The sequence below is a fragment of the Leptodactylus fuscus genome, chromosome 10 (genome assembly GCF_031893055.1).
Source record: "Leptodactylus fuscus isolate aLepFus1 chromosome 10, aLepFus1.hap2, whole genome shotgun sequence".
Lineage (NCBI taxonomy): Eukaryota > Metazoa > Chordata > Amphibia > Anura > Leptodactylidae > Leptodactylus > Leptodactylus fuscus.
Genome location: NC_134274.1, coordinates 55,232,171 through 55,248,943, shown reverse-complemented (window position 1 = coordinate 55,248,943; position 16,773 = coordinate 55,232,171). Strand labels below are relative to the sequence as shown.

Genomic DNA, 16,773 nt, shown 5'->3' with positions numbered 1-16,773 from the left:
TTCATGGTGGAGGGAGCCTCTAAAAACCCCAGTTTGGACCAATTCATGGTGGAGGGAGCCTCTAAAAACCCCAGTTTGGACCAATTCATGATGGAGGGAGCCTCTAAACAGCCCAGTTTGGACCAATTCATGGTGGAGAGAGCCTCTAAAAACCCCAGTTTGGACCAATTCATGGTGGAGGGAGCCTCTAAACAGGCCAGTTTGGGCAAATTCATGGTGGAGGGAGCCTCTAAACAGGCCAGTTTGGGCAAATTCATGGTGGAGGGAGCCTCTAACCAGCTCAGTTTGGACCAATTCATGGTGGAGGGAGCCTCTAAAAACCCCAGTTTGGACCAATTCATGGTGGAGGGAGCCTCTAAAAACCCCAGTTTGGACCAATTCATGGTGGAGGGAGCCTCTAAACAGCTCAGTTTGGGCAAATTCATGGTGGAGGGAGCCTCTAAAAACCCCAGTTTGGACCAATTCATGGTGGAGGGAGCCTCTAAAAACCCCAGTTTGGGCAAATTCATGGTGGAGGGAGCCTCTAAAAACCCCCAGTTTGGACCAATTCATGGTGGAGGGAGCCTCTAAAAACCCCAGTTTGGACCAATTCATGGTGGAGGGAGCCTCTAAACAGCCCAGTTTGGGCAAATTCATGGTGGAGGGAGCCTCTAAAAACCCCAGTTTGGACCAATTCATGGTGGAGGGAGCCTCTAAAAACCCCAGTTTGGACCAATTCATGGTGGAGGGAGCCTCTAAAAACCCCAGTTTGGACCAATTCATGATGGAGGGAGCCTCTAAACAGCCCAGTTTGGACCAATTCATGGTGGAGAGAGCCTCTAAAACCCCCAGTTTGGACCAATTCATGGTGGAGGGAGCCTCTAAACAGGCCAGTTTGGGCAAATTCATGGTGGAGGGAGCCTCTAACCAGCTCAGTTTGGACCAATTCATGGTGGAGGGAGCCTCTAAAAACCCCAGTTTGGACCAATTCATGGTGGAGTGAGCCTCTAAACAGCCCAGTTTGGACCAATTCCTGGTGGAGGGAGCCTCTAAAAACCCCAGTTTGGACCAATTCATGGTGGAGGGAGCCGCTAAACAGCCCAGTTTGGACCAATTCATGGTGGAGGGAGCCTCTAACCAGCAGAGTTGGTGGAAATCAGGGTGGAGGGAGCCTCTAACCAGCAGAGTTGTGGGAAAGCAGGGTGGAGGGAGCCTCTAACCAGCAGAGTTGGGGGAAATCAGGGTGGAGGGAGCCTAGTATTAGCAGAATTGTGCAACGCTTATGGTGGATGAGTATGAGGATGCGGAGGAATTGGAGAGGTTGAGTACAGACATGGAGTTTCATGTTGGGGTGCTTTACACAGGTGGGCCCAAAAATGAAGGCTCTATCCAGTGGTGGTTCATTTTTATCAAAGTGAGCCGGTCGGCACTCTCAGCTGACAGACGGGTGCGCTTGTCAGTGATGATGCCACCGGCTGCACTGAACACCCTCTCAGATAGGACGCTGGCGGCAGGACAGGACAGCACCTCCAAGGCATATAGGGCAAGTTCAAGCCACAGGTCCAACTTCGACACCCAATACGTGTAGGGCGCAGAGGGGTCGGAGAGGACAGGGCTGTGGTCGGAAAGGTATTCCCGCAACATGCGCCTATACTTCTCACGCCTGGTGACACTAGGACCCTCCGTGGCGGCACTTTGGCGAGGGGGTGCCATCAAGGTGTCCCAGACCTTAGACAGTGTGCCCCTCGTTTGTGTGGACCGGTGAGAACTTGGTTGCCTACTGGAGGAACTGCCCTCCCTGCCGCCAACGTCACATGCTGGAAACATCTCCATCATATTCTGCACCAATTGCCTGTGGCAAGCATTGATGCGATTGGCCCTCCCCTCTACCGGAATAAAAGACGAGATGTTGTTTTTATACCGGGGGTCAAGGATAGCAAAGATCCAGTACTGGTTGTCCTCCATGATTTTGACAATACGCTTGTCGGTTGTAAAGCACCCCAACATGAACTCAGCCATGTCTGCCACAGTGTTAGTTGGCATGACTCCTCTGGCCCCACCGGAAAGTTCAATCTCCATTTCCTCCTCATCCTCCATGTCTACCCATCCGCGCTGCAACAATGGGACGATTCGAAGTTGCCCGGAAGCCTCCTGTATCACCATCACATCATCGGACAACTCTTCTTCCTCCTCCTCCTCCTCCTCCTCCATTAAACGCAGTGAAGCGGACAGATGTGTGGACCTACTCTCCAGCTGTGACGGATCGGATGCTATCCCTAACTCCTCTGTGTGATCTGAGTTATCCCTGATGTCAATCAGGGATTCTCTCAGAACACACAAGAGCGGGATTGTAAGGCTCACCATCGCATCCTCAGAGCTCACCCTCCTTGTGGACTCCTCAAACACCCGTAGGATGTCACAAAGGTCTCTCATCCATGGCCACTCATGGATGAGAAACTGAGGCAGCTGACTTTGTGGCACCCTAGGGTTTTGTAGCTGGTATTCCATCAAAGGTCTCTGCTGCTCAACCACTCTATTCAACATCTGAAACGTTGAGTTCCAGCGTGTGGGGACGTCGCACAAAAGCCGGTGTTGTGGCACATGCAGGCGTTGCTGGAGAGATTTTAAGCTAGCAGCGGCTACTGTCGACTTGCGAAAGTGGGCGCACATGCGCCGCACTTTCACCAGTAGCTCTGGAACATTGGGGTAGCTCTTTAGGAAACGTTGCACCACTAGGTTGAAGACGTGGGCCAGGCATGGAACATGTTGGAGTCCGGCAAGCTCCAGAGCTGCTACCAGGTTCCGGCCGTTATCACAAACGACCATGCCTGGGCCCAGGTGCAGCGGCTCAAACCATATTGCCGTCTCATCGAGGAGGGCATCCCTCACCTCGGAGGCAGTGTGCTGTCTGTCCCCCAAGCTGATCAGCTTCAGCACAGCCTGCTGACGTCTACCAACGCCAGTGCTGCAACGTTTCCAACTCGTAGCTGGGGTCAATCTAACAGCGGAGGAGGAGGCGGTGGCGGAGGAGGAGGCGGTAGAGGAGGAGGAGGAGGGGGGTGTTCTTCTCGTGTCCCTGCCAGGAATGTTAGGCGGGGAGACGAGGTACACCGGGCCAGTTTGGGAAGCAGTCCCAGCCTCAACTACATTCACCCAGTGTGCCGTCAGTGAAATGTAGCGTCCCTGTCCGCATGCACTTGTCCACGCGTCGGTGGTCAAGTGGACCTTTGTGCAAAGCGCGGAACTAAGGGTCCGCCTGATGTTGAGTGACACGTGCTGGTGCAAGGCGGGGACGGCACACCGGGAGAAGTAGTGACGGCTAGGGACGGCATAGCGAGGTGCCGCAGTTGCCATCAGGTCCAGGAAGGCGGGAGTTTCAACAAGCCGGAACGCCAACATCTCCTGGGCCAGCAGTTTAGCGATGTTGGCGTTCAAGGCTTGCACGTGTGGGTGGTTAGCAGTGTATTTCTGCCGCCGCTCCAATGTCTGAGAGATGGTGGGTTGTTGTAAAGAAGCGCCTGATGGTGCCTTTGATGGTGCAGGAGAAGGAGATAAGACAGGAACAGGGGAGGATGAGGGAGAAGTCAACAAAGTGGCGGAGGCAGATGAAGTGGTGTCCTGGCTCGTCCTCTGGAGTGCATCGCCAGCACAGTCAGCAGTGGCAGTGGCAGAGGCAGAGGCAGAGGCAGTGGCAGTGGCGTGAACGGCAGGCGGCCTTTGTCCTGCCGTTGCTGCCTGCCACTGATTCCAGTGCTTGGATTCCAAATGACGGCGCATTGAAGTGGTGGACAGGTTGCTCTTCTCAGAGCCCCTAATCAATTTCGAGAGGCAAATTGTGCAGACAACACTATATCTGTCCTCGGCGCATTCCTTGAAAAAACTCCACACCTTCGAGAAACGTGCCCTCGAGGTGGGAGTTTTTCGGGGCTGGGTACGAACTGGAACATCTTGGGAGATTCCGGGTGTGGCCTGGCTTCGCCTAAGCTGCTGACCTCTGCCTCTGCCTCTAGCTACCCTTTTTGGTGCTGCACTTGCCTCAACATCCACACTACTTTCCCCGCTTGACATCCCCCCTGTCCAGGTCGGGTCAGTGTCCTCATCATCCACCACTTCCTCTTCCAACTCCTGTCTCATCTCCTCCTCCCGCACAATGCGCCGGTCAACTGGATGCCCTGACGGCAACTGCGTCACATCATCGTCGATGAGGGTGGGTTGCTGGTCATCCACCACCAAATCGAACGGAGATGGAGGAGACTCTAGTGTTTGAGCATCTGGACACAGATGCTCCTCTGTTAGGTTCGTGGAATCGTGACGTGGAGAGGCAGGTTGAGGGACAATGAAAGGAGCGGAGAACAGCTCTGGGGAGCAGGGACAGTTGGGGTTATTGTTCTGTGAAGCTTGGGAATTTTGGGAGGAAGGAGGACAAGACTGTTGGGTAATAGGAGGAGAGGAGGCAGAGTCTGACTGGCTGCTGGACAATGTGCTGTAAGCGTTCTCTGACAGCCATTGCAAGACCTGTTCCTGGTTCTCGGGCCTACTAAGGTTTGTACCCTGCAGTTTAGTTAATGTGGCAAGCAACCCTGGCACTGTGGAGTGGCGCAATGCTTGCTGCCCCACAGGAGTAGGCACGGGACGCCCTGTGGCTTCACTGCTACCTTGCTCCCCAGAACCATTCCGCCGACCTCGCCCACGGCCTCGTCCACGTCCCTTTCCGGGAGCCTTGCGCATTTTGAATTCCCAGTTAGAAATTGGCACTATATACCAGTAGCAAAAATTGTGGGTGCACGTAACCCCAATATATTCTTTGAATTCCCAGTCAGACAATGGCACTATATACCAGTAGTAAAAATTGTGGGTGCACGTAACCCCAATATATTCTTTGAATTCCCAGTCAGACAATGGCACTGTATACCAGTAGTAAAAATTGTGGGTGCACGTAACCCCAATATATTCTTTGAATTCCCAGTCAGACAATGGCACTGTATACTAGTAGTAAAAATTGTGGGTGCACGTAACCCCAATATATTCTTTGAATTACCAGTCAGAAACTGGCACTATATGGCAGTAGCAAGAAATGAGGGTATTTATAACCCCAATATATTCTTTGAATTCCCAGTCAGACAATGGCACTGTATACCAGTAGTAAAAATTGTGGGTGCACGTAACCCCAATATATTCTTTGAATTACCAGTCAGAAACTGGCACTATATGGCAGTAGCAAGAAATGAGGGTATTTGTAACCCCAATATATTCTTTGAATTCCCAGTCAGAAACTGGCACTGTATACCAGTAGTAAAAATTGTGGGTGCACGTAACCCCAATATATTCTTTGAATTCCCAGTCAGACAATGGCACTATATACCAGTAGCAAGAAATGAGGGTATTTATAACCCCAATATATTCTTTGAATTCCCAGTCAGACAATGGCACTGTATACCAGTAGTAAAAATTGTGGGTGCACGTAACCCCAATATATTCTTTGAATTACCAGTCAGAAACTGGCACTATATGGCAGTAGCAAGAAATGAGGGTATTTGTAACCCCAATATATTCTTTGAATTCCCAGTCAGAAACTGGCACTGTATACCAGTAGTAAAAATTGTGGGTGCACGTAACCCCAATATATTCTTTGAATTCCCAGTCAGACAATGGCACTATATACCAGTAGTAAAAATTGTGGGTGCACGTAACCCCAATATATTCTTTGAATTCCCAGTCAGACAATGGCACTGTATACCAGTAGTAAAAATTGTGGGTGCACGTAACCCCAATATATTCTTTGAATTCCCAGTCAGACAATGGCACTATATACCAGTAGCAAGAAATGAGGGTATTTATAACCCCAATATATTCTTTGAATTCCCAGTCAGACAATGGCACTGTATACCAGTAGTAAAAATTGTGGGTGCACGTAACCCCAATATATTCTTTGAATTACCAGTCAGAAACTGGCACTATATGGCAGTAGCAAGAAATGAGGGTATTTATAACCCCAATATATTCTTTGAATTCCCAGTCAGACAATGGCACTGTATACCAGTAGTAAAAATTGTGGGTGCACGTAACCCCAATATATTCTTTGAATTACCAGTCAGAAACTGGCACTATATGGCAGTAGCAAGAAATGAGGGTATTTGTAACCCCAATATATTCTTTGAATTCCCAGTCAGAAACTGGCACTGTATGCCAGTAGTAAAAATTGTGGGTGCACGTAACCCCAATATATTCTTTGAATTACCAGTCAGAAACTGGCACTATATGGCAGTAGCAAGAAATGAGGGTATTTGTAACCCCAATATATTCTTTGAATTCCCAGTCAGAAACTGGCACTGTATACCAGTAGTAAAAATTGTGGGTGCACGTAACCCCAATATATTCTTTGAATTCCCAGTCAGACAATGGCACTATATACCAGTAGCAAGAAATGAGGGTATTTATAACCCCAATATATTCTTTGAATTCCCAGTCAGACAATGGCACTGTATACCAGTAGTAAAAATTGTGGGTGCACGTAACCCCAATATATTCTTTGAATTCCCAGTCAGAAACTGGCACTATATGGCAGTAGCAAGAAATGAGGGTATTTATAACCCCAATATATTCTTTGAATTCCCAGTCAGACAATGGCACTGTATACCAGTAGTAAAAATTGTGGGTGCACGTAACCCCAATATATTCTTTGAATTACCAGTCAGAAACTGGCACTATATGGCAGTAGCAAAAAATGAGGGTATTTGTAACCCCAATATATTCTTTGAATTTCCAGTCAGACAATGGCACTGTATACCAGTAGTAAAAATTGTGGGTGCACGTAACCCCAATATATTCTTTGAATTCCCAGTCAGAAACTGGCACTATATGGCAGTAGCAAGAAATGAGGGTATTTATAACCCCAATATATTCTTTGAATTCCCAGTCAGACAATGGCACTGTATACCAGTAGTAAAAATTGTGGGTGCACGTAACCCCAATATATTCTTTGAATTACCAGTCAGAAACTGGCACTATATGGCAGTAGCAAGAAATGAGGGTATTTGTAACCCCAATATATTCTTTGAATTCCCAGTCAGAAACTGGCACTGTATACCAGTAGTAAAAATTGTGGGTGCACGTAACCCCAATATATTCTTTGAATTCCCAGTCAGACAATGGCACTATATACCAGTAGCAAGAAATGAGGGTATTTATAACCCCAATATATTCTTTGAATTCCCAGTCAGACAATGGCACTGTATACCAGTAGTAAAAATTGTGGGTGCACGTAACCCCAATATATTCTTTGAATTCCCAGTCAGAAACTGGCACTATATGGCAGTAGCAAGAAATGAGGGTATTTGTAACCCCAATATATTCTTTGAATTCCCAGTCAGAAACTGGCACTGTATACCAGTAGTAAAAATTGTGGGTGCACGTAACCCCAATATATTCATTGAATTACCAGTCAGAAACTGGCACTATATGGCAGTAGCAAGAAATGAGGGTATTTGTAACCCCAATATATTCTTTGAATTCCCAGTCAGAAACTGGCACTGTATACCAGTAGTAAAAATTGTGGGTGCACGTAACCCCAATATATTCTTTGAATTCCCAGTCAGACAATGGCACTATATACCAGTAGCAAAAATTGTGGGTGTATATAGCCCCAATTCTATTGCTAGGGGACTTGCAGAGTATTTCTGAGGTGAAGGTGGGGGGGCACACCGTTGGAACGGTGATTTGGGGTGTATATATGGGGTATACGGGAATACACTGTCAGTGTGTTCCATTCAGGATCCTGGGAAAGCTGGGTTGCGGCGATTGAGCCCGTCAGTGCCACGTTACACTGACAAGCTTCTCCCTGGAATTGAAGTTATATGTAAGCCCAATATATTCTTTGAATTCCCAGTGAGACAATGGCACTATATGGCAGTAGCAAAAATAGTGGGTGTATATAGCCCCAATTCTATTGCTAGGGGACTTGCAGGGTATTTCTGGGGTGAAGGTGGGGGGGCACACCGTTGGAACGGGTATCGGGGGTATATATCGGGTATACTGGAATACACTGACAGTGTATTCCATTCAGGATCCTGGGAAAGCTGGGTTGCGGCGATTGAGCCCGTCAGTGCCACGTTACACTGACAAGCTTCTCCCTGGAATTTAGCTCTTACAAGAGCTGTTGTGGTTGTCTTCTCCTTCCTATCCTAGCCTGTCCCTGCCTACCCAGAATCTAAGCCCTAGCTAGCTGGACGGAAACCTCCGTCCTCGGTGAATTGCAAGCTCAGAATGACGCGAACCTGGGCGGCGCTGTTCTTTTAAATTAGAGGTCACATGTTTTCGGCAGCCAATGGGTTTTGCCTACTTTTCTCAACGTCACCGGTGTCGTAGTTCCTGTCCCACCTACCCTGCGCTGTTATTGGAGCAAAAAAGGCGCCAGGGAAGGTGGGAGGGGAATCGAGTAATGGCGCACTTTACCACGCGGTGTTCGATTCGATTCGAACATGCCGAACAGCCTAATATCCGATCGAACATGAGTTCGATAGAACACTGTTCGCTCATCTCTATTTGGGATACTTCTGTAACCATGTAATGAAGCATTATACACCAGATTTAGTCACTCCCATCATAGACCTGTCACCAAACGAGTTTACAATCTAATTTTTTTTCTCCCCATTCCTGCTGAATAGGAAGCACACATGAAAAATTTCCACGTGAGGCCACAACCCCTATGGGCTTGTCTGCACGTCTTTTGGACATCACCATACCTCCTTTCTGGTGTCATGGGCACAAAATGTTCTTGATGCTTATGACATTTTTGTAACATAACCAGCCCAAGTCATATACAGAATTACTTTTAGCCAGGTGGAAAACAGTGGGGCAGTGCTTCAGTACTTACACTCACCTCTACGGTTTGCCTTGACACACAGGAAATAGCTGCTAGTCCAATCACTGGCCCCAATGGTGACCTACCCCAACCAGTGATAGACTGAGCAGTATTTCCTGCATGTCAAGAGGGACCAGAAAATCAGAAAGTACTTTAGAAATGTTTACTTTGCCATCGGGGAGAATCGGTATAAGAAGTATAGTAACTAGCTTTATTCTCCCCCGAACTCTTATCCTGTTGGTAATTCATAAAAGAATATCAGGTTCCATTGAGTGGTGTAACTTGGAATGGCGGGGCCCATGGCGAACTTTTGACATGGGCTCCCCTCCCCAGACCGACGCCAATGGCCCTGACCGACCGACTCCCCCCTCCCCCCCTCATTCCTGCACACACTATTATGCCCCATAGTGGCCCCTGTAAACAATATTATGCCCTATAGTGGCCCCTACACACAGACCCCAGAGTATAATAATCGGAGACCGGGTGGCCCCACTGATGTCGGCCATCTTCAATGACGTTACATGACTCAGGGCCTGTGTCACAACACATAAGGACGCAGGCCCCAGTCATGTGACGTCAGGGACATCACACAAGTAGTCCCGGAGCCAGGAGAGGTAAATAAATAGGGCCTGTTACTGGCTTGAGTTACTCCAGCTGGTGACTACCTATTAAAAAAAAAAACCCCAAAAAAACGCAGCGGCTGTCACCGGGCCCCCTAATGTCCTGGGCCCTGTGGCAGCTGCTACCGCTGTACCCTGGTAGTTATGCCCCTGGTTTCATTGGACTCGATGCATAATGTTGCTTTTCTTGTTTATTACGATGTGATTAGCATTTACTAGAATACTTAAACTTTGTTCCATCTTTCTCCACAAGGTAGCTTGGATGCTGTGACTGCAAATCAATCCACTACTGAAAATCCAGCACCCCATTGGGAAAGAGTCCGCAGAGCTGCGACTTCAAGGACAGAAAGAATATGGCCTGGCGGAATCATCCCTTATATAATACAAGGAAACTTTACTGGTTTGTGGATTTTGACATATTGAAAATGAAATCCGGTCATGTATCTAATTCCATTCTCCTAATAATTGTATTATGTGGCAGATGCATAAATCAGTAGAATTGTAAGGAATAAACTAACAAATGCGTATAGCATGTTATGATGTTACTCCTGACTATCAATGTGTAATGGTTATATTTTACAGGACATCAAAGAGCAATATTTAAACAAGCTATGAGACACTGGGAAAGATATACATGTGTGACCTTTATAGAAAGAACGGATGAGGAAAGTTATATTGTCTTTACTTACAGAACGTGTGGGTAAGTATAAGGGCTAAAAGTTACAGTCAAAAAGGGAGGAAATGTTATGTCAATTGTTTTTGATGGATTCCTCTAAAGAGGGATTTTTGGTTTTATTTAATCAGATGTATCCAAATTATATTGTACAAACATCCAACTTTTTGCTATTGCTGTTAATACGCACATTGATGGCTCACGTTACATGTAGACTGTCAACTGTATGGGGAAAAAGTAGTGGTAAGCTGAATCAAAATTGAACAAAACACAAATAACCACAAATAAGTAATTGTAATACTTTACTTCCGGAGATATTATCAGCTTTCTCTTCTGTTCTGCCAGCCATTTTTATAAAAGCGATTACCGATTTCAGCTTTATTGTTTGCCATGTGTGATTCCGCTTAGAAGTTGGCAACGCATTTCTTTTATTATCACTTATTATCACAAAAATGGCTGCTAAATATTGGCTGTCATAATTCTGATTTATTAATATAAGGATGTACATTTTATAACGTATTTTGCAGTGAAGTGCCATGTAAAGTTAGAATAACATATAGATTTTATAATGCTATTTAGGAGATGGAAAATTAGAATGACAATGAAAATATATGTAATAGTTAGGATTTTTATTATTAAAGGGATCTTATCTTTCAAGCACATTTTTTTTCTGAGTAACATGTCAGAATAGCCTTAAGAAAGGCTATTCTTCTCCTACCTTTTGTTGTCTTCTCCACGCCGCTGTTCCATAGGAATCCCGTTTTTTTGGGGGGGTATGCAAATGAGCACTGGGGGGCGGGCGCCAGCGCTCAAACAGAACTGGGGGTGCCCCCAATGCTGTGAGAGAACTCTCTCCTGCGCCGCCTCCATCTTCTTCAGCAACGGGCTCTTCATCCTCTTCTTCCGGCGCAGGTTCAGACTTCTAGGCCTCGAGCAGAGCAGACTGCGCATGCCCACAGGCCACGAGAAAATGGCCGCTTGCAATACTGTGTAAGCAGCCATTTTCTTGTAGTCTGTGGGCATGCGCAGTCTGCTCTGCCCGAGGCCTAGAAGTCTGAAACCTGCACCGGAAGAAGACGGGTGAAGAGGACGTTGCTGAAGAAGATGGAGGCGGCGCTGGAGAGAGTTCTCCCGCAGCATTGGGGACCCCCCCCCAGTGCTGTTTGAGCGCTGGGGCCCGCCCCCAGTGCTGTGAGAGAACTCATTTGCATACCGACAAAAACAGGATTCCTACGGAATGGCGGCGCGGAGAAGAATAGCCTTTCTTAAGGCTATTCCGACGTGTTACTCAGAAAAAAATGTGTTTGAAAGATAGGATCCCTTTAAAGACTAAGGCTCTTTGCCTGCAGATATTTTTATTTATACAAGTTTTATGATTATGGAAACTATATTGTTCAGCTGAAGCTGTCTATATGTATCCTGAACAGTTGCTATTATTTTTGTGGTCAAAATCTGTAATAAACAAAATAATAACTTTCACACATGTTGACTTCTGAACCTGGGTGTCCGTTGTTCTGGTCCTTCGGAGGAAGAGAACAACTGACATCTGAATGGACCCAGGGGTGTAAGTACTGGGGTAGCAGTGGTAGCAGCTGCCACAGGGCCCGGGACACTAGGGGGCCTGGTGACAGCTGCTACCGCTGCAGATTTTTTTTTTTAAAGTTCACCACCCACCATTCCTAGTTACGACCCAATTGACTGTAATGGGATTGGTGGTGGTGGTGGTGGGGTTATTTCTTTTAAAGTGTAACTAAGACTGAGGGACAAATTTGACTATGTCCCTAGTGGTTAAAGCTAAAATTGATTTTACATTTTCAAAAAAAGTTAATATTCTTGTCGCTCATCAGTCTGCAAATAATAACACAAAAATCCATCAACCATAAAAAAATAAAAGGGAAAATAAATTGATCCTTGTTGACTTAAGCTGGTCATACACATCAAATGGTTATGGTCTGAACACTCACTTGCCTGGCAGCTGTTCGGCCAATAATCTCCTCCAGACACACTTGGTATGGCTTAGCTTGCATGTGTTTTGTGTAGGTAGAGGGGAGTAATTCTTTGTTATAGTTCTCTAATAGTGGCTTATCTCTTCTGAAACCCAATGATTGGACATGCTATATCCACCATTCCCTCGAAATCCGGACAATACCATGCACTTTAGTCGTTCAGCTTGTCCCCTCCGAGATTGGCATGTTTGGCTGCCATTAGTGTGTATGACCAGCTTCACGGTCAACAGCATTGGTTGATCTTATGTATTGGATGTTGATCGTAATTCTGTGTAGTTAATAATATATCATAAAATAGTGTCATTTATAGAGGACAAGGCATACAATGATACTAAGGCAAAAAAAAATGTAGAAAATTATTTATAATTGTTTTTAAAATTTTTTAAGCTGCTGTTCATATGTAGGTCGACGAGGAGGAGGTCCTCAGGCTATATCCATAGGAAAGAACTGTGATAAGTTTGGCATTGTAGTCCATGAACTAGGACATGTAATTGGATTTTGGCATGAACATACTCGTCCAGATAGAGATGAACATGTGACAATTGTAAGAGAAAACATACAGCAAGGTAAGAGAACATGTAAATGTTCTGAAATTTGTGGTATATGTACTTACCCTCACTGTAGGAAGTATATGTCCTAAGTTGAAGTGGAAGCATCTAAACAAAGTCACATACAATCCATCGACTACCACGAATAATGACAAGCAGTGTTGTAGAAAAAAGATACATATCAGAGCTAAGGGCAAATTTTAAACCTATTGATGTAGGTCAAGGAAACAAGCTATTCTATTATTTGAAGACTCCCTTTTTTCCCCATAGGACAGGAATACAACTTCCTTAAGATGGAGCCAGGAGAAGTCAATTCTTTAGGAGAGACATATGACTTTGACAGTATAATGCATTATGCCCGGAACACATTCTCAAGGTTGGAATCTAAGGTTATGTCTCTTAAGTTCTTCATAGAATTTATTATTTTCTATTTTTCCTACTAAGGGCCCATTCACATGGTGATATTTGGCACTGATTGTTGGGCAGGTTCTAGGTCAAAATCTGCTCCAAATTCAGCTCTTATTATGCTTGCCACTTCACTGATTTGATCTATTCATCTAAGCATAATGAGCGGTTGAAGTGCTGCTACTGCCGCCTCAAATTCCTCTTCCATTTCCGCTGTGTGAATGTACCCTAAGGGGGCATTCACACGATGGAACGCAGCATTGATTCTGACACGATAACTCGTGTCAGAATCAGCGCTGCAAAACAGAATCCCATTGACTTCAATGGGTTCTGTTTAGCGCATGTAACACATTGAAGTCAATGGGATTCTGTTTTGCAGCGCTGATTCTGGCACGAGTTATCGTGTCAGAATCAATGCCACGTTACATCGTGTGAATGCCCCCTATGTGTTTCAACTGTTTATTTTTTGTATGTGTAATGTTCCTTATACTTGTGTATATTTACACCTGAGGGTTTCTATTGCTTTGCCCTTTATAGTTTCCTCTGCCATCCATGTTATGACAGTTCAGGTTTCACCATGGTCAGCACCATTCTTCCACATCCAAGTCTTCAGCAACCTTACAAGGATCCAATATGTAGAAATCTATGTTGCTCTTTAGTAACTTACCCATACTGAGCAGCTAGTTTATCTCTGTCTTCTGAACCAACAATTAACTTGTCAATTGTAAAGATGGTAACAATCTCATGGTATCTCAAGCTCAATCAGAAGATGTTTCAAGAGGCAAAATGGGCTGTCTGTGACAGACCCTGCAGAACCACACCATCGCATTGACTCCATGTCAGCTCTGCATATGGAGAGACAGATAAAGTAGTTCTATAGAGTGACCCTGGTGGAGAAGAATGAATTGAATATCAGATTTAATTGTAGTTTTACATGAATCTTTAGATTTCGGGATTACTTTATGTAGTATCAAGATTTAATACTTGTCTGGACCTCCAGAATGCAAGTCTGTTCATCAGCTTACTTTAAAACTATGCTAAAGTGCTATTAAAAGGGTATTCCCATCTCAAGGGTCCTATCTAAACTGGTAGCCTATGTAAATTGAAGACTTTTCCTAAATATATTGCTTTTGAAATTCTGCTTTGTTTACCTACCATGTGATATTATTCCCCCCATTGTTTACACTGTGTTTCCATAACGACGGACCCGTGTGATAGGACAAGTGATGTCAGTTACTGCTCTCACTGTTATCTACAGCTCTGCTACCAGGACAATCAGTTCAGCTAATTGCAGTTTGCTGATAAAGCCAAGTCTGTTATCTCTCTATGTAGACACACAGATAACACTGAGTCTGTTCTTTACAAGCATGTGCATATTATCTGATCTGCATTTATATTAGATTTCTAGTAATCATAAGTATAGTGATACTTCATAGTGTCCGGTTCAGCAAGCTGTGCTTGTGCTGTGCTTGTTCAGCAAGCTGTGTCCAATAAAGTGTATATACAATCCTATACGCGTCTAACCTCCTAGACCAGAGTGCGCCACCCTGATTCCTTTTGATAGTCTGTCCATTGTGTTCTGTGTTGTCAGTGGTGTTGCTGCCTCCTCTGCCTGGGTATTCCTACATGCTTTTTATGGGGTTGTGGCATTTTCACAACCATTCCAGGTGAGAGGCCAACTGGTTCCTTCCTTACATTTCACATTTTTTGTGATTCCAAAGTTGTAACAGATCTACACTATTTTGGTTGCGGGGAAGTACATGACGGGAGAAAAGCGGCAGGCAAAGCTGCTGAAACAGGGAAATGGGAAACCCTCTTTTAAAGTGGTCCTCTGTGAATAGATTCCGAAAATTCAGAAGTAAATAAGAGCATCAGGTTGCTTGCCCTAATTCCTGCCTGCATCCTCGTAAGAAGCTCCTTTTACCTTTTAGGGATATGAATGTTGGGAATAAAATGGCCACCGCTTCTCTTTTCTATGTAAAACATGCCTTAGATTGGTTCCCAGCTAATGGAGGGGAGGAAGAAGAGACAAGGGCTGGGTCATGTAGAGTTGGGAGCCGTACTTAATGCTATGGTTTCTTTTCAGGCTGTATATCAGCTGGACAGGATTCCTGAGGCAGTGACCATGACTGCACTAATACTAGTAGATGAAGAGAACTGAGATGGGATGTTGTTCTGCTCCACCATCCTTGCAGCCATAGTCACTGCCTCATAAATACTGTCAAACAAGGTGAGCGAGACAAGCTACCCCGTTCAGTTTTCTCCACACCCACAAGGTGAGATCCACGGTCTTCCTGTAACTGCTTTATAAAATATCAGCTGGTCCAGAACCACTTTTTTTTCCCTTGTGCAGATATAGAGGATGTGTGTGCCATGGTTTGCAAACACAGCTGTGTAATATGGAGAGCGTAAACTAACTTAGGCTTGCCTTATACTGAGGTCAATTGTTAAATGGCCACAAAATATAGAAGCGGAAACTGTAAACTGATCCCAAGGGGCAGCTGTAGGCAGGCTGAATGTAATTCCCAAAATGAATGCAAAAGCACAAATCTGCCTGGTTAAAAGCCATATTTTTTGTGTCTATCAATTGCAACAAACCAACTTAAGTTGACATAAGGCTGCTATCTGGTAAGTGTTTTTATGAAGGATTCTGCCCAAAGCTGCAGAATAAATTCTTAATCTCAGATGTCCATATGACCTTTAGAAGGAGTTGCTTCATTACTGGAGCTGGCACCGACTTCTTCTGTTTTGCACAAGTACATATTGTAAACAAAAGCCGTCTTGGTGCCAGTGTTAAATGTGATATGTGACCACCTGGTAGTGTATTTAAGAAATATTTACAAGCTGTATGGCGGAAGGAAAAAAAATAACATAACACATAATTCATCCTACTCATTTTCCTGGAGCAATGGCCTGTAAACTACAGACATACAAAGGACTCTTGTTAGATATAGAAACTAATAGCACAGTTGCTTCCTCGCAGTCATTTCACTTAGGTTTATTTTATGCTTGGCTACAGTCTCCAATATTTTCAAGAATTTTTCCATTCAACTGCAGTTTCTTCAGAAAATACTTTTATATATAGATTTAAGATATTCAACCTACTCATACAGCAAGAACGTGAATTTTCAGTAGGTCCAACTGACCATGTAATGTCTTCACTCTCCCTTCCACTTGCTTCCATGGTCCATCTACATATTAGGATAAGTAAATTGCACTTGTTGCTCCTTTGCAGTTTACTAGTGTTAAGTTGTTAGAGTATTCTTGGGAAGAAGCCCCCAATGGCAGGAGAGAGATTGGAACATGCACAACTGCCTATACATCAAAGATATGTTGCTTACAAAGAGGAATATATTTTTGCCCTGGGGAAGGGGTTGAAGGGGGCCTGTTGGATTTCGACATGTCCCATCCTTTGGAAAAAAGCAGGCGCTATAGGTATCTAGTAGGGTCTTTAATTTCCCTTTCGATACTGAGACGGGCAAGTTTGGCCAAGAAGACTGACGGTAGGCAGCTACCTAAGGTGTGATTGATTGACTTAAAGAGGTTGTCCAGTCATAGCAAGTTACCCCTATCCACAGGTTAGAGGGTAGCTTGTTGATTAAAGGAAGTTTGACTGACCCCAACGATCACAAGAACTGTTTGTCACTCTAGTTTTGAACGAGGGGACTGATCAAATTCTGCT

General features: G+C 45.0%; 1 protein-coding gene across 1 annotated transcript in view; it reads left to right on the top strand.

The window, feature by feature from the left end:
• The window catches only part of TLL2 (tolloid like 2), a 106,911-nt gene that overhangs the window by 71,273 nt on the left and 18,865 nt on the right, over positions 1-16,773 (top strand). Inside the window, exons 4-7 of the mRNA XM_075258172.1 lie at positions 9,713-9,859; positions 10,042-10,159; positions 12,526-12,704; positions 12,957-13,062. Coding sequence (XP_075114273.1) covers positions 9,713-9,859; positions 10,042-10,159; positions 12,526-12,704; positions 12,957-13,062 — 550 coding nt within the window. The remainder of the gene's footprint in view (positions 1-9,712; positions 9,860-10,041; positions 10,160-12,525; positions 12,705-12,956; positions 13,063-16,773) is intronic.